General features: G+C 66.6%; 2 protein-coding genes across 6 annotated transcripts in view; one reads left to right on the forward strand and one right to left on the reverse strand.

Annotated features, from left to right (window-relative positions):
* The window catches only part of UBA7 (ubiquitin like modifier activating enzyme 7), a 40,862-nt gene extending 30,332 nt beyond the window's left edge, over positions 1 to 10,530 (forward strand). For all 5 annotated transcript variants that reach the window (XM_074958375.1, XM_074958377.1, XM_074958376.1 and 2 more), the window contains 7 exons: positions 1,283 to 1,472; positions 2,304 to 2,413; positions 3,141 to 3,233; positions 3,774 to 3,968; positions 8,642 to 8,743; positions 9,334 to 9,434; positions 10,199 to 10,530. In XM_074958375.1, coding sequence (XP_074814476.1) covers positions 1,283 to 1,472; positions 2,304 to 2,413; positions 3,141 to 3,233; positions 3,774 to 3,968; positions 8,642 to 8,743; positions 9,334 to 9,434; positions 10,199 to 10,334 — 927 coding nt within the window. In that variant the 3' untranslated portion in view covers positions 10,335 to 10,530. The remainder of the gene's footprint in view (positions 1 to 1,282; positions 1,473 to 2,303; positions 2,414 to 3,140; positions 3,234 to 3,773; positions 3,969 to 8,641; positions 8,744 to 9,333; positions 9,435 to 10,198) is intronic.
* A 623-nt stretch (positions 10,531 to 11,153) lies between these two features.
* On the reverse strand, positions 11,154 to 17,306 carry INKA1 (inka box actin regulator 1). The gene is made up of 2 exons (XM_074959873.1): positions 17,199 to 17,306; positions 11,154 to 12,099 (listed from the first exon to the last, which is right to left on the reverse strand). The coding sequence occupies exons 1-2, from the start codon at positions 17,247 to 17,249 to the stop codon at positions 11,218 to 11,220; spliced, it is 933 nt and encodes a 310-aa protein (XP_074815974.1). The 5' UTR covers positions 17,250 to 17,306; the 3' UTR covers positions 11,154 to 11,217.
* Between the last annotated feature and the right edge of the window lie 267 nt (positions 17,307 to 17,573).

The raw sequence follows: 17,573 nt of genomic DNA on the forward strand, positions 1-17,573 counted from the left end.
AGTGCAGGGTACAGGTGGGCGAGTGTATGATGGTGCAGGACCTGGGTGACATTGTAGAGTACACACAGTCAGGTGGGCGAGGGCACTGGGCATGGTTGGGTGATGGTGCAGGGTAAGCACGGGTGGGTGGGCGAGGGCTCCGGGCGTGGGCGGATTACGGTGCAGGGTACAGGTGGGTGGGTGAATGCGGGGGCCAGGCGTGGGTGGGTGATGGTGCAGATTACATGCGGGCAGGTGGACAAGGGCGCCTGGCATGGGCTGGTGACAGTGCAGGGTACAAGCAGGTGGGTGCAGGGCACAGACGGATGTGTGGATGATGGCACGGATCAATGGCACCAGGCGTGGGCAGGTGATGATGCAGGGTACAGGCGGGCGGGTGGATGATGGCGCTGGGTGTGGGCAGGTGACAGTGCAGGGTACAGACGGGTGTGTGGATGATGGCACAGGGCGATGGCGCCAGCATGGGCAGGTGATGGTGCAGGGTACAGGCAGGCGAGTGATCAAGGGCGCTGGGTGTGGGATGGTGCAGGGTAAAGGTAGGTGTATGGGTGAGGGCGCTGGGCGTGGGTGGGTGACTGTACATGGTACAGGTGGGTGGGTGGATGATGGTACAGAGCTATGGTGGGTGGGGTGGGTGACGGTGCAGGGTACAGGCGGGCGGGTAGATAGTGGCACAGGGCGATGGTGGGTGGCCGATGGTGCCAGGTGTGGGTGGACCGTGTAGGGTACAGGTGAGTGATGATGCAGATTACAGGCAGGCAGGTGGACGAGGGTGCCTGGCATGGGCTGGTGACGGTGCAGGATACAGTCAGGTGGGTACATGATGGCGTAGGGCAGTGTTGCTGGGTGTGGGTGGGTGACTGTGCAGGGTAGAGGCAGGCAGATGGATGATGGCGCAGGGCTTGGTCACAGGCGTGGGCAGGGTACCAGCGGGCTGGTGGGCATGGCTGCTGGGCACGGGTGGGTGACAGTGCAGGGTACAGGCAAGTGGGTAGATGATGGCACAGGGCAATTTGTGCCGGGCACGGGTGACCGTTCAGAGGACAGGCAGGCAGGTGGATGATGGTGCCGGGCATGGGTGGGTGATGGTGCAGGTTACCGGCGGGCAGGAGAGGTGGGAGATGGAGGTGTGGGACAGGGAGAGCAGGGGGAATGGTGGGGCAGAGAGAACAGGGGGAGGGGTCAGAAAGGGAAGTGTGGGGCGGGGGAGCAGGGGGAGTGGTGGGGGTGGGCAGGGACTGCCCCTGCCCTCTCCACCCGCTGAGCCAGGCTGTATTCGCAGAGCACCCACATGGAGTACATCATGACAGCTGCCAGCCTCTTTGCCCAGACGCACAGGCTGCAGGTGCCCCGGGACCAGGCGGCTGCCAGGGAGACGCTACGGGCCATGGCCATGCCGCCCTTCCAGCCGGAGGTGGGGGTGCGGATCCCCATCACGGAGGAGGAGATGGAGGAGGCGCCTGCCGGGGTCGGTAAGGGCCATGCTTGGGTCACGGTGCCAGGGGCTATGCAGGGGGAAGAGAAGTGGGCGCTGGCCAGGGCGGGGAGCTCTGCCTGGCGCCAGCTGTGGGGGAGGGGCTCTGCCTGGTGCCTGCGGGCGGGGAGCTCTGCTTGACACTGGCCGGGGTGGGGGAGGGGAGCTCTGCTCTGTCCTGTGGGAGTCGGCGGCCAGGCACCCCAGGACCCAGTGCAGAGCAGCCTGTCACCCTCTGCAGACACCTGCAGGCTTGCTGGCCTGGCTCGGACCCCTCTGGAGTAGACATTTCCCTCGCAGGCGCTGCCTTGGGCAGCCCCTGCCCACCAGCCTGCATTTCCGCTTGTACCTGCTGCCCAGGGCGGGTGGGTGCCCCCCGACCTGGGCCAGGGGAATGCTGCCCCAGCCTGGCCCCCCGGGGGAAGGGGTGCCCTGACTCCAACACCGCCTCGCTGGGGCTCAGAGGGCCTTGGCACAGTCAGGGCTTGAGCCTGGCCCGCTCCTTCCCTGAAGCTCGGCTGCAGGTCCCATGCTGCCCCTGGGCTCCTCTGAGATGTGTACTGGCCCCACTCCCCAATGGGCACCTCGCAGGCCCTGCTCCTGCTCTGCTGGCCTGGAAGGGCTCCTGGCACCGTCCTAGAGCAGCCTGGGGCAGTGCCTGCTGGGGACATTGCTGTCCATGGCTTCACCCCGGGATGGCACTCAGCCCCGGTCTTCCTGCCAGAGCTGCCCCACCCTGCTGCTGGCTTGGGCGTTCCCTGAATGCCACAGATGGACCCAGGAGACCTGCCCCCAGCTGCAGCCCCACTGTTCTCTGTGCCCCCTGCAGACGAGGAGCAGCTGGCAGCACTGAGGCAGGAGCTGGCAGAGCGCAGATGGGCACTGCTGGAGGGGGGGTGCGGTAGCACCCACCGCATGGAGCCTATCCACTTTGAGAAGGTAGTGGGGGCTGCGCTGGCTGGGGTCACTCTCCCCCAGGCGTTGGGGGGTGGGGGCGTGGTGCTGTGAGCCGTGGCTGGGGTGGTTGGCTGGCCTGGTTGGCATCGCCCAGGGGCTGGGGCTGTGGGAGATTCCAACACGCCTTGGGGGAGCATGAGGTGCCAGGGTGGAGCACACGGCCCCACCAGTGTGCTGGCCTTTGCCCTGTGGGCGCTGTCTGGGCAGGGACTGTCTATTACTGCCACGTGGGGTCGGGCAGGAGCCAGTGAAGCCATGCAGGCTCAGGCAGGGGCTGCTGTGGCCATGTGGCGTCAGGCAGCAGTTGGGCAGGGGCTATTGAAGCCAGGTGGATTGAGCATGGGCCTGGGCAGGGGTCAGGCAGGGGTCACGGGTCAGGCAGGGGCCAGGGTGGCAATACGGGGTCGAGCAGGGGCTGGGGTGGCCAGGCAGTGTCGGGCAGGGGTCACGGGTCGGGAAGTGGCCGGGGTGGCCAGACAGCTGGCTGTCCATGTCACTCAGAACAGGGCTTCATGTCAGAGACGTGCTGGAGCACTGCCCCCTTTGCAAGGCAGGCATTGCCCTATGTCCTGTGGGGTGAGGCCCAGGCTGCCCTCACCAGATTAGGCCTTGCCCATCGGTGGCGGCTATGGGGGGCTTCCCCTGCAGGCACTCGGGTGGGGTGTCCGGCCCTGGTTCTCATCATGCCCCTCTTGCGCTGGCCCTGTAGGACGATGACAGCAACAGCCACGTAGATTTCATCATGGCTGCGTCCAACCTGCGGGCTGTGAACTACGGCATTGCCCCCGCCGACTGGCACAAGGTGTGGGGGACCAGGGAGAGAGGTGGGGTGGGGGCGGGACCATGCACTCCCGGGGACAGATGTGGGGCAGGGGTGGGGCGATGGCCCCCCGGGGACAGAGGTGGGGCAGGGGTGGGGCGATGGCCTCCCCGGGGACAGACACGGGGGGGGGGGGAGGCGATGGCCTTCCTGGGGGCAGATGCAGGGTGGGGCTGGGGCCAGGCGCCTCCCAAGGACAGACGTGGGGAGGGGTGATGGCCCCCCTGGGCACAGGCACGGGGCAGGAGTGGGGCGACAGTCTCCCTGGCCACGGACGTGGGTTGGGGGTGGGTCAACAGTTCCCCTGGGCACAGACACGGGACGGGTGTGGGGGAACAGGCCCCCTGGGGACAGTCACAGGGTGGGGTTGGGGCTGGGGTTATGGGCCTCCCCGGGGACAGACGAAGGGTGGGGGCAGGGGTGGAGGTGAGGCAAAGGCCCTCCCCAGGATAGCTGCGCGGTTTGGGGCCCTGTGCCCGCCCCTGGCAGCAGCTGCTGACACAGTTCCCTGTTGCCTGGCAGAGCAAGCGGGTGGCGGGCAGGATTGTGCCCGCCATTGCCACCACAACAGCAGCAGTGGCTGGACTGGCATGCCTGGAGCTCTACAAGCTGGTGTGGGGGCATCAGGACCTCGGCTCCTACCGCAACAGTTTCCTGCAGCTTGCGGAGCCGCTGCTCGCCCGCTTCCAGCCCCTGACGCCTCCAGCCACTTACAAGGTGAGACCCCATGCCTGGCCTTGCCAATGACCTCCCCCGCACCCAGGGGTGGCCGCTCGGGGCTGAATGGCCGGGAGGGGGGATGGGCCTTCCTCAAGGGCAGCAGAGTCAGTGGCTGGGGGGCTGCCGGATGCTGGTGCCCGCGCTCTGGCAGTCAGGGCTGAACGATGCCCCAGTGCAGCGCTAGGAGGTGCTGTGCTGCAGGGAGTGGGCTGGGGGTCTCCCCTGGTGGTCAGGGCCAGCGCCTATGCCCCAGTGCAGCACAAGGGGTGCTGTGCTGCAGGGAACCGCACAGGGTCTCCCCTGGCAGTCAGGGCTGGCCCGATACCCAGCGCGGCCCTACAGGGCCTGTGCCCTGGAGGTACAGTGTGGGGATGGTCCCTGCCTGTGGCCGTGGGGAGGTTGGCACAGGGAGGGTGCGCCCAGGGTCCTGGCTCACTGTTACACTCCCATCTCCTGTGTGCTGTTATCGGTTCTGGGGTGGCTGCCTGGCTGTTCCTCCCCAGCATGGGCTGCATCTCGGTGGTGGAGGGGAGCACGGCTCTGGGTGAGGGGCTGCAGCTGTAGCTAGGGATCCCCCACTCTGGGTGACACTGGAGCAAGGGGAGCCACAGCCGGGGCAGTGCAGGGGCGCCATGCACATGGTTGAGCCTGGCCTATGCTGTGCCCTCTGCCTGGGTGCAGGGCCCAGCACGCGTGCGGGGCCTAGATCCTGTGCGCACGGTGTGGGGAGCTGTCCAGCCCCTGAAGCCTGGACCATGCTGGGAGCCGGCATCCCAGGGACCGGGGCTCTGCCAACAGCTGCCTGGGCATGGCCGAGCAGCTTTCAGCCCCGGCCCCTGTGGCTGCCTTTCTCTCTGCCACGCAGAGCTACCCCTGACCTGCTCCTGGCCAGGCCTTGCTGCACAAGAGCGCTGTGGGGCAGCGGGGGAAGCAGGCAGAGCTGTGGGGCACTGGGGGGCTGTGGGGCACTGGGGGGCGCAGGCAGAGCTGTGGGGATTAGTGGGGGGCCGTAGGGCAGTAGGGGGAAGGCAGAGCTGTGTGGCAGTGGGGGGCTGTAGGGCAGAGGGGGGAGCAAGCTGAGCTGTGGGGGAGGTGGGGGTTGTAGGTCAGTGGGGGGAGCAGGCAGAGCTGTGGGGAGCAGTGGGGGGCTGTAGGGCAGTGGGGGGAGCATCAGAGCTGTGGGGCAGTGGGGGGCTGTGGGGCAGCAGGGGGAGCAGGCAGAGTTGTGGGGCAGCAGGGACTGTGGGGCAGTGGGGGGAGCAGGCTGAGATATGGGCAAGAAGGGGGCTGTAGGGCAGTGGGGGGAGCAGCAGAACTGTGGGGCAGCAGGGACTGTGGGGCAGTGGGGGGAGCAGGCTGAGATATGGGCAAGAAGGGGGCTGTGGAGCAGCAGGGGGAGCAGGCAGAGCTGTGGGGCAGCAGGGACTGTGGGGCAGTGGGGGGAGCAGGCTGAGCTGTGGGGATCAGTGAGGGGGCTGTAGGTCAGCAAGGTGGAGCTGTGGGGCAGTGTGGGGCTCTGGGGCAGTGAGCGGAGCTGTGGGGATCTGCAGGGGGCTGTGGGGAATTTCTGGGAGCAGGCAGAGCTGTGGGGATGAGCTGGGGGCTGTAGGGTAGCGAGAGAAACAGGCTGAACGCCGGGGATCAGAGGGGGTCTGTAGGGCAGTGGGAGTAGCTGCTGTGTGCCAATGCCTGGCTCCCCACAGCCTGGGGCAGGCACTCCCTCCCCCGCTCTGCTCCCCCTGGCCTGGGATGGGCACCCACCCGCGCTCTGCTCCCCTCTGCAGGCCTGACACTTGGCTTGGGCAGCAGAGGGGGCCGGGGGCAGGGCCCTAAATTGGGACCATGTGTCGTGGGAGGAGGCAAGTTTCCTGCTGCACAGGAAGCGCTGGCGGGAGCCAGGCTGCCTGTGGGGGCGGGGGAAGGGGAGCCAGGCTGGCTGGGGCGGCCGGGAAAGAGGAGGCGCCAGGCATGGGTCTCAGTGTATTTCCACTAACGCAGCCAGCTTAGCTCCCGGCCTGCACTTGCCTTCCTGCAGCCCACTCCCCCCCCCAGGCAGTGCACCCCACAGCCCCCCGAGCAGGGCACCCCACAGCCTGGCCAGGACCGCAGCTCCTGGGCCTGGGGTGCAATGCGGTTGAGGGCTGGTCCCAGCATGGGTAATGAGAGCACCCCCTACAGGGGCAAGGGGGCCGGCCTGTCGGCCAGGGGGAACCTGCTGCCCCACACCCTGCTGCACAGCTCCCCGCCCATGCTGGCACAACTCCTGACAGCCAGGGAAGAGCGCCCCGTGCTGAGCTCTCAAAGCTGCAGCCCAAGGGGGTCCGGAGCCCCTCTTAAGGCCTGGGTGCCTTGGGGGAGCCGTTCCCTGGCTGGGAGACCAGTGGGGCCACAGCTCCAGCACACAGGGGCTGGCAGGAGAGCAGGCAGAGGTCGGCTGCCGTGGGCTCTGCGCAGCCTGGCTGCCCTGAGCATGCCGAGCTCTTGCTCAATGTGGGGAGGAGCGGAGACGTCTGGGTCAGTGCCCTGCTGCCCTTGGGGACAGGAAGGGGGTGCAGGCTGGCAAGAGTGGAACAGCCATCCGTGGGAGCGTCAGCCCCTTGCCCAGAGGGGACCTGAGGTGCTGGGAGCAGATGGGCTGCGCCAGGGTCACCCAGCGGGGCAGCATCAGGCAGGATGTGACCCCAGGAGTCCTGGGCCCAGGCCTGTGCTCTGAGCTCCTGGGGCACAGCAGGCGTCTCCCAGGCTGGGCTGAGGGGATGTGGGGCAGTGCCCACATGGGCAGGGACCAGCAGGGCGCCCAGCTCCGGGTGGGGCCAGCAGAGGAGCTGTGCCACGGCAAGCACAGAGTTAACTCTGCCAGGCTCTCAGGCTGCAGGTGGCGAAGGGAGTGGGGGGGAGCGGCTAGGTGCTAATGCCTTGTCCCACCTGGGTGAGAAGGGGTGGGTCCCGCTGCCCCATGGAGCCACCGCAGCACTTGGCAAGAGCAAATGGCCAGGGCCAGCTGCAGCAAATGGCCAGGCTGTTTCGCTCCCAGTACACACACCGCGGCCTCAGCTGCCTAGCCAGGGGCCGTGCTCAGCTATGCCAGGCTTGCTGCAGGGGCTTTTCCAGGCCCTGCAGCCTCTGTGCCTCAGTTTCCCTACCATGAGCTCACTGCCTTAGAGGTGGCAGAGTGGCCAGGGGCAGGGAGCTGGGGCTTGGCACATTGGGGGCCCTGCTGGAAGGCAGAGCAGAGAGCCCAGCAGGGGAGGGGCAGGGGCCTGGCTTGCCTGGGGGCTGGCGCTGAGCAACGTGAGCACTAGGCCTGGGCGCAAAGCTGTGAGGCTGGGGAAAGTGGTGTGGGCTGACTAGTTGTGGTGCAGGAGGTGTCTGGGGCAACCGTCCTGCCTCCTAGATCTCTGCAGCCCGGGGTGGGCCCAGCTGGGTCAAAGTTGGCCCTGGGTTGGGGGGATGAGCCATGTCAGGGCCAAGCCCATGACAACTCCTGCCTCCGCCCCCCCAGGCACTCCAGTCATCTTCCCTTTGGCAGCCTCGTGTGCCCCGCGTGCTCTCTCCACATCTGGGCCGCCCAGAAAGGCCTGGCTTATTGGCAGTCAGAGCCGCCCCCGGCCCCAGCTGGCTGGGTCCTGGGCAGGGCAGAGATGCGCAGGGCTTGGCAGAAGTGGCTGATTGTATGTGTGCGGGGGGGCACTGCCTCAATGGGGCTTTGTGCAGGGCTGCCTGGCCCAGCCTCTCCAGAGCTCAGCAGCTCAGACCCCCACCTCAGCAATGCTCACAGGGGAGCTATATGCTTGGGCACAGCCCATGGCGGAGGGGGGTTGTCCCCTGTCCCAGCCTGGCCAGCCAGTGGCCCCAGCTCCCTGTGGCGTGAGCAGAGCTTGCGCCCAAGTCTTCCTGGGGCTGGGCTGTGCCCTACCCTCCCTCCAATGCCCCCCCCAGCCCGTATGTCCTACCCTGACCTCTGCATCCTGCCCCTCCTCATGTGAGGGGCCAGGGGGGCTGGGCATGGCCCCCATGTCCTAACACTGCCGTACCCGGATGCAGGGTCCTGTTTGCACGCGCCCTCACTAGCCAGAGGCCAGGACTGAGAGAGGCATCAGGGAAGGGAGCTGAGTGCTGGATTGGCCAGGGAGGCTTTGGGCCCCACCGTCAGGATGTGGATTTTCTAATTCACATTCTGGGGTGATATTGATTATTCTGAAAAGGAGGGAATTGCAAAAGGGACCATCCAGGCAAACCGCCCCCTTGGCTCGGCTGGTTTCCCTCAGCTCCGACCCGCAGCCCCTGCTAGCCCAGCCCTGTCACCTGCCAGCTCTGGTGGTGCCCCTCAGCCCCAACCCGCAGCTCTTGCTAGCCCAGCCTTAGGCTCCCTCTACAGCTCTGGCAATGCCCCTCACTCCCGACCCACAGCCCCTACTAGCCCAGCCCCGAGCTCCTGCCAGCTCTGACGATGCCCCTCACGACCTGAAGCCGTGTATTAATGGGCAGAGCAGGGAGAGATCCGTGTGTCATTGTTGAGGGGAAGTGCCACTGTACATGGCCATGCACAGAGCTGGTGCTCAGGGGGAGGGGGAGGAAACAGATGGGGAGACCTGGCTCCCTGGCCCCATGGTGGCTCTAGCGGGGTGTGGGGACATGCTGACATCAGCCTGCCCTTGTGTCCCCACCAGTATGGCCAGGAGACGTGGAGCTGCTGGCATCGGGTCGAGGTGCCTGGGATCGGCGCTCACGGGGAGGAGCTGAGCCTGCAGGAGCTCCTGGACCAGCTGCAGGTGACCCTCCCCCTATCTTCCCCCCACCAGAACCTGGGCTGGATGGGGGCTGTGGGAACAGGCCTGTGCCCCACCCACCACATCCTGCTGACCCCCCCTCGCCCTTTCCCTCTGTAACCTGAGCCCTGTCCCCACTGCCTAGGGGCCTTGGCTGGGCCTTGGGGAGTCTGCCCCCACCCGGGGCAGGCACTCACCTCCCCCCAGCTCTCACCTGCCCCCTACCCAGATCTCTCTGGGGTGCCCACTGCTGGACATGGCTGCTTGGGAAGGTCTTGGCTTGCCCACTTTCTCCAGACAGCCCCTTGCATGCTGGCCTAGTCCGGGCACGTCCAGTCTGGGACTTATGCTGGGGGGGAACGCGCAACCCACTTCCGGGAGACATGCCCACCCCCAGCTGGGACCGGCTGGACCCTGGTGCTCCCAACGCCTCGGGGAACAGCCCCGTCTGTGGCTTGGGAGAGATCCGGCATTGGGGGAGACCCTCCACTTACACCTTTTTTCCTATTCCACAAAAGCTTATGGGAAGTGAGCGCCCAGTGCTGGGCCTGGCACTGACCTGCCCCATCCCTGACGCCCCTCCTGCCTTACAGGGGGTGCACGGCCTGCCAGTGCGCACAGTGCTGTGCGGGGTGACCATTCTCTATGCCAGCTTCTGGGCCAAGCAGAAACGTGAGGCACAGCTCGCCCGCAGGTAGGTGCTGTCCTGGTCCTCTGGGCTGGCAGCCGGCCCCCCTCCAGCCCTGGGCTGGCTGCCCTCCCTCTGCAGGGGGCATCACCCCATGAGCCCCCATCCCCAGTGAGGTCCTGGGGGCCAGCACCAGCCCCTGCATAACCCACTGTCCCTCCCCTGCCAGTCGCCAGGACTCCAGCTCCCCGCTGCCTCTTCCCGCTCCAGGGCTCCAGCTCACCAGGAGTCCAGCTCCCCCCCCCCCCCCCCCCCGACAGCTGCATCGCTGGCTCCCAGCCGGTCTGACCACCCGGTAAACATCCTGCTTCCTGCACCGGGACCCCCCGCCCGGCCCCTTGCTGGCTGTGCTCTGCAGGGAGGCCCCGAGGGCCAGGTGGCATTGCCCTCAGGCCTGGCCATGGCAGCTCCTCCAGACAGAGAGCCCTGCCAGTGCCCCTGGGCTCCGCGAGGAGAAGGACTGGGGCCAGTGTCAGCACGGGGGGAGGAGGGAAGGGCTAAGGGAGCCTGGTGAGGGGCAGGCTAGCATGGGGAGCCACTCTGAGCTTGGGCTGCTGCCCTGGGCAGGCTAGCTGGACGCCCACAAAGAGGGGCTCTTCAAACCTGGCTCTGGGTGCTTGGACTCCAGCCAGGGCTGTGCCCACTGGCACTGCCAGGTTTCCACTGATGCAGGCTCGCCAGGGGTTTGACTGGCACAGCCTCTGGGCACATACACTGGGCCTGGCCCCTGCTGGATGCCCCGTGGCTTATTCACCCTTCCCCTTCCCTAGACTGACACAGCTGGTGGGCGGCCCCCCTGGAGGAGCCTGGCAGCCCCCCCGCATCCTAGTGCTGGACCTGGTCTGCGAGGACCAACAGGACGACGACATCTTACCACCTGTGCATGTTCGGCTGCCCTGTGGCTGAGTGAAGCCTGCTGCCAGGCGCCCCCTGGGCACAGATGGGCAGTGGGGGCTCGGCTGTACGCTACAGGCCCCCTGAGATGCTCAACGGGACGCTGGCCTGCTTCTCACCAGCCTGGCAGTGGAGAGCCCAGGATGTAGATGGGCACACTGGGAGCGAGGCCTGTCCCCGGCCCCCTACAGCTAATAAACCCTTGCCCCTGTCAGTAGGAGCCAGAGGACCGCTCATTCCAGGGGGTGGGGGCAGTGCCCCCATCCGTTAACTCACTTGTTGTAATTCTCCTGCTGAAATGGGGAGGGGCATAACAGGTTTAATAGCCCCACTCCCTGGGGCAGCCTCAGGGGCAGAGAGGGGCCTGGCTGGACGTGGGATCGTCTGGCACCAGCGCCAACTCTGTGCCACAGATCGAGGCCCAGCCTGGTGCTGCCTCAACCATGGAAGCTGGGCATGGCAGCCTCAGGTGGGCAGGGCCAGCACAGCCTGGCACCCCCCACCGGCAGCTCCAGCATTTTAATGGGTGCGCCCTGTGCGTGCAGCATGATTGTGTAGCACACAATGCATGCATGTGCACTGTGGGGGGGTGCGTGTGTGCGTGCATTGATTATTCTGTGTGTGTGGGTGTGTGCACTGCGTGTGCACCATCTGGGTGAGCCAGGCTCCCTCCTCTGCCCCAGTGCAGGTTGCAGCCACCCAGGTGAAGCTGGCACAAAGCCCCTGGTGAGGACAAGAGCACACTGGGCCAGTGACGGGCTCCGGCCGTGCCCAGCGCTGCCTCCCCTCCCCCAAGCGACAGGCTCCGGCCGCGCGTTCCATACAAAAGCCGTTTATTTATTTACAGAGCTGGGTACAAATGCAGAGCTGGGACAGGAATGCGCCGGGGGCGGGGCTAAATGTAGCCAATGATGTCGTTGCAGATGATTGGCTGCCGGCTGCGGCTGTTCAAGAGGGCAGCGAAGCGGGTGCAGTCCGTGGTGAGCTTGGCAATGTCGCCATGTGACTGGTGGAAGAGGGGCCCCTGCACCCGCCCACCTAGGCCCCCTGGGCCGGGGAGGTGCTTGGGGCCGGGCTGGGGGGCGGCAGGGCCCTTGGGGCGTGCCAGGCTGGCTAGCTTGCGCCGCACATTGCCCGAGAGGCTGAGCAGAAAGCCGTGGGGCTTGGCCAGCCGGTGGGGCAGGGCGCTCTCCTCAGGAAGGTCCATCCAGTTCTCCACCAGGTCAGCGAAACAATTATCACCCAGCACGAGCGGCTGCCGGTTGCGGCTCTGTGAGAGCAGTGCCACAGTCCAGTCCTGCGCATCCGCCGACTCCAGCACCCGCCACTGCTCCAGGCAGGCGTCTGAGGTGGACTTAGGCCGGACCTGCCGGCTGGGGACCTGGCTAGGGCTGCTGCGGAGGAAGCCCCCTGTGGAGAGCCTTTGTGCCCTTTGGCAGGGGGGCAGGGGGTTCCTGCGCAGCACCAGCCCCTCCTCCTCCCGCCACGTCCCCCCTGACACCTCCGAGTAGCCCGAGTCGAACTCCAGGCTCCTCTCACTAGCGGGCGGTGCGCACTCCTCCTCCATCAGCTCCAGGCAGCAGGCTGAGTCTGCCTCTGAGACGCCCGATGCCCGGTTCTCCGCAGGCTGCTCCCAGCAGGGCTGTGGGGGAGCTGGCGCGGGCTTGGAGGGCCCCAGCCGTGGAGCTGGGCCTGGCACCCGCTTCAGCTCATGGAGAGTCCGCATCATGCCCTGCATCTGATCCCGCAGCGTGTCCCCCGCCGCCTGCAGGCACAACTGTGGGGAGAGGAACATGGTGATGTGATCGCTGCCCTGATGGACTGGCCACCCTGGTAGCATGGCTGGCCCATACCCCATCTCCCTTACAGCCCCATTCCCCACCTCCAACAGTCCCATCCCCACAACAGCCCTTTCACTCATCATCTATCCTGACATCTCCAACAATCCCATCTCTCCAGCAGCCTTGTCTCCCGTCGCGCGTCCCGACACCTCCAACAGCCCAATCCCCCACCTCCATCAGCCCCATCCCCCACCTCCATCAGTCCTGTCACCGTCCCAACAGCCCCATCCCCCGCCTCAGTCAGCCCCATCCCCCCAACAGCCATCCCGACACCTCCATCAGCCCCATCCCCCCCAACAACCCTGCCACCCACCACCCACACCTCCAACAGCCCCATCCACCACCTCCTTCAGCCTCATCCCCCTCCCAACAGCCCTGTTCCCCACTTCCATCAGCTCCATCAATGTCCCAACAGCCCCATCCCCCCAACAGCCATCCCGACACCTCCATCAGCCCCATCCCCGTAACAGCCCTGCCACCCATCACCTGTCCCGACACCTCCAACAGCCCCATCCCCCGCCTCCATCAGCCCTGTCCCCCATCACCTGTCCCAACACCTCCAACAGCCCCATCACCTGTCCTGACACCTCCCACAGCCCTGTCCCCCCAGCAGCCCTGTCTCCCATCACCCGGCCTGACACCTTCAATAGCCCCATCCCCCACCTCCAGCAGCCCCGTCCCCCATCACCTGTCCCAACACCTCCAACAGCCCCGTCCCCCCAGCAGCCTTGTCTCCCATTACCCATCCCAACACCTCCGTCCACCGCCTCCATCAGCCATGTCCATCACCCCCAACAGCCCTGTCACCATCCCCTGCCTCCAGCAGCCCCGTCACTGTCTCCCCCATCCCAACACCTTTCACCCTGTCTGCAGTCCCAGTCCTCTCCAATGCTCTCCCTGCACCGGCCCAATGGCAACAAGGCCCTCAGGACCCAGGATGGGAAGGACACACAGGGGTTATCGGCCAGGCACGAGGGCGGGGCCCAGCCCCATAGGCCAGGTCATTCCATGGCAGTGACCCGGGTGACTGGCTATGGGACACCAGTGACCAGCTATGGGACACCAGAGTGCCCACCCCATCCACCACCTGCCACCCCACATACCTCCTGCCCCATCCCCATTCACCCCATCCACCTCCCTGCCCCCTCCTCATGCCCCCCAAACACCCTCTGCCACCCCACACCCACCCCCCGCCCTGTCCCCTCCTCCCATCCACCCCCCGCCCCATCCCCTCCTCCCCCCTGCCCCCATCCACCCCGCTCCTCCCATCCACCCCATGTCCCGTCTCCACACTCTCCATCCACCCCATGCCACCTCATGCCCCATCCATCCCTCGCCCTGTCCCCATGCCCCCATCCACTCTCTGCCCCGCATCCAGTCCCACTCCATCCTCACCCCCCATTGACTCCCTGCCACCCTACACCCCCCATCCACCCATCTTACTGTCCCCACACCCGCTGTCCCATCCCCATATGCAACCACAAGCTCATATACACCATGCCCCACTATATACCCTCCTCTGTATACCCTCTCCATGTCCTTCCCCATACACCCCCTGCCCTTTCTCCACACCCCCCATAAACACCCCACCACCACCTATACACCCTGCCCCACAAACACCCCATGCTGTGTTGTCCCCGTCCCCCGTGCTCACCAAGCACCGGTTGCAAGGAGCCTCCCTGGATCCCCATGTCACTCAGCCCCCAGGAGAGCCCCCAGAGGACTCACCAGGCTCTGGACTCCCAGACAGCGAGGCCAGCTGGGCCCAGGGCCCCCAGAGCTGGGGCTGAGTCCCTGTCCCCTCTCTGGGTGGCTACAGGGGCTGCCCTAGGAGATGCCGGGGTCCGGCTGGGTTAGGCTGGGCGCTCGAGCAATGGTCTCTGCGGTTGCAGCAGCGTCTGCCTGGGCTGGGTGTGGAGCTGCAAGGGGGAGATGCACATGCAGGGCTCCGCTGCCTGGACGTGCACCCAGCCCCAGGGCACCACTTTCCTGCTGCTCCTGCACCGAGCTAGCCCATCCCTGCCGCATGCTGCAGCATGTCGGGGTGAGCAAGCAGCCGCCCCGCCGCGTCGGCAGCTACAGATCCAGCCCCAGCCCAGCCGCTGGGACATGACAAATAGAGACGGCAGCTGGAGTTACACAAGCTGGGCCTGGCCAGAGACGCTGGGTGCCCAGAAGAGTCCAGCACTGGGGGACAGAGGGAAGGGGCACCACGTAGGCCTGGCCCGGAGCGGTGTGGAGGGACCCTGGCTCCCACCGACCCCTGGGAATTCCTCGGGGCAGACATGTACCACTGGCAAAGGGCCATGAGCCAGGGCCTGGGGCAGCCAGGGGCCACGCTCCAGTGGACCGCGCCAGCAGCCCAGGGCGACATGAGCTCTGGGGGCCATTGGTGCTGTCCCACACAGCCAGCGCAGGCATTGGGCCTGGGGAGGAGGGAGCTGAACTGCTCACCAGGGCCAGGCACACACGGGGCACCAGCCACACCAACAGGCACCCTCCGATGGGACCTGCTCAGGTCCCCTTGTCTGTACCAACCCCTGCAGTCACACCCAGGTGGTTGGGCAGACATCAGGGCTGGGGTTGCCCCACGGACACACACGAGTGTGCCAGAGCTGGGAACTGAACCCAGGAGTCCGGACTCCCTGGCCTGGCTCTAACCACTAGCCCCCACTCCTGCCCACAGCAGGGAAGCAAACCCTGGAGTCCTGGCTCCCAGCCCCACCAGGTACAAAGAGCAGCACGCTGTGTGGTAGGTGGCCAGCAGGGACATGCCGGGGCTGGAGTGCCAGGAGCCTCGCCAAGGGCAGGCCGTGAGGCCATGAGAGCAGAAGCATTTGGGGCCTTAAAAAGGCGAGCCCAGCCTGAGAGGCTCCCTAGTGCTACCAGCTCTGTGCTTTGGGGTGGGGCTCCTCCTGCTTCCAGCCACCCCCACATCCCACTGTGCCTGCCAGCCACCACACCTCTCCCCCGGCACGTCCCGGCTGAGGGCGTCGCTGCACTTCCCGCAGGGAAACACTAGCAATTCAGCCCCAATGCCTGTTGCAGCCCCGAGCCCGGGAAACCTCCTGCACTACTGCACCATAAGGGCCTGCTCACCCAGTCGCCCCGCGGCTCCAGCCTCGTGTCCCCAGCTGTGAGTGACGGCACCACAGCTCGGGCTTAGTCCCTTTGTCCTAGAAATGAGTTGGTGACTCCCACTTGCTGGCTGAGGGCAGCTGGGCTGCAAGGCATGGGGTCTGCAGACTGGCCTGGGTCTTGGGGGGCTGGATGGACCCAGGGCATGTCCAGCTCTAGGGTCCCTGTGGGCAGTGCTGGACCCATTCTTGTTTGCTCCCCAGCTCTTCTAGGCCACATCAGCCGAGGCCCCAGCCGAGCGGAGCCCTGCAGGGGGTGGCTCAGGCAGCTGGTCCCAGCAGCCTGGCATCCAACATGCCATGAAAACCATCTATCATCCAGCTCCGCCAGAGCTTCAACCTGAACAGGGGCCAGGTTTGCCCAGAGCTGCTGGAGGATTGAGGGCATCGGGGCCACATGCTCCCAGGGGCCAGGGAAATCACCCTGCCGAGTGTGCAGACCCAGGCGGGCCCAGAAATAGCAGGGCTAGTGCCAGGGGCCCACTCCCATAGCAGAGGTCATGCCCAGGGCTCCGGAACAGCCCCAGGATCTGCCCGTTCAGCCCTAGCCCCAGCCCCAGCCCCAGCCCGGGGACACGGCAGACCCTACAGGAGGGAGACATGGGACCGAGTGACAGGGCCCAACAGCACCTCTGCCACTACCAGTCAGGGCTGAACTGGGGCCAGCTTGGGCAGATTGGCTCCCCCAGCTCTGATGTCACTATTCCCTCGGGCAGATTGGTTCCCCCAGCTCTGATGTCACTATTCCCTCGGGCAGATTGGTTCCCCCAGCTCTGATGTCACTAACCTGTCACCCAGCAACCAGTTGTTCGGCAATCGGCACTTTCTTGACATCAGATGTAAAACAACAAAAATGGCTTCCTGTGTCAGCCATCTGTGAGGGGGGGAATCCTGCTGCTCCTCCCCTGCCCACAGGGACCACCGAACCCCGGACACCAAGCACACGCGCCTGCTGCCCCGTGCGGGTAAAGGTGCATGTGGGTGCCCGGAGATGTGGGTGGGTATGTGTGCACAGCCCTGCCTGGGGACCCTGCCCTGTGCCAGCACTGCCCACCCATCCTGGGGCCAAAAACCAGATTTTCAGAAGTGCCCAGGAATTTGGGGAGCCCTGAGACTAGCAGCGGGCAGTGCTCAGGTCACACAGGGAATCAGGCCCCTGAGGCCACCAGGGGTGGGTGGGTGGCTGGGGGAACTGTGCCCAGGTCACACAGGGGATCAGGCCCCTGCGCCCGGCGGGGGGGGGGGGGGTGATCAGGCCCCCTGCGGCTTCTCATGTCAGTCCCCAAGTCCCTGGTCACATTTTGAAATTATGGCCGGAGATTCCTCCAGCCGCCAGTTACTGCGAGTGGGTCACACTCTGCCCCCACCAACGCCCCCAGCCCATGGCAGGGCAGCCCAGCGCCCACCTCCCTGGGGGCAGCCAGCCCCTCCCTCGCCTCATGCAGAGAGGGCAGGGTTCGAGCCGGGCTGAGTCCCTGAGCATGGAGCCAACGGAGCAGCAGGGGGGCTGGGGGCAGTCTGGGCCCTGCTTGGGTCTCAGGGATCCCAGAGCCGGGCAGGCCCAATCGCAGGGGCTGAGGGTAGCTCTGGGCCAGCACAGCCCGTGGCCCGATACTGTGGCCTGACTCTGGTGACGCCCAGCCTGAGGCTGCCCGGCCCCGCGTGCAGTCCTGGGCATAGGAGCAGGCAGGGCTGGCATGTGCCCAACACGGGCAGCCAACCGAGCCCAGCGGTGCCAGGCGTGGTCCGGGCAAAGCCGAGCCCCGGTACTCCGGGGACGCCCCTGGCCTCTGCCCTGCATCCCCAGCGCCCTTCCCCGGGCTAGCCCCGCCGCTACCAAGGGGAGCCGGGCTGCCCGGCCGGACCCGCTGTCCTCCGAGCCCGGCCAGGCCACTCACCACTTCTGCCCGGAGGCGGCCGAGGGAGGCGTCCAGGCGGGCGCGCCGCATGTCGGGGGGGCTAGGCGGGCAGCCCCGGTGCGCGCAGGGAGCCCAGGGCGCCCCGCCAGCCCGGCGCTCGGCGCTGGCCCGGAGCTGCGAGCTGGATCCCAGGCGCTCACTGTCCCAGGCCCGGCCCCCGCCCCGGAGCAGCCAATGAGCCCCGGTCTCTCCTCGACCCGGGGGCCGGGCCGGGCCAATGGGAGGCCTCAGTAATGTGATTCCCGGGGCGGCGGGGGCTGGAGCCCGCTAGGGTATCCCCTGGGCCAGACGGCGCGAGGGGCGCCGCCCGGGCCCCGGCCCCTCCAGCCCTGGGTAACCCAGACACCACGGGCA

Source organism: Natator depressus, chromosome 7 (assembly GCF_965152275.1).
Source record: "Natator depressus isolate rNatDep1 chromosome 7, rNatDep2.hap1, whole genome shotgun sequence".
In the NCBI taxonomy this organism is placed as follows: Eukaryota; Metazoa; Chordata; order Testudines; family Cheloniidae; genus Natator; species Natator depressus.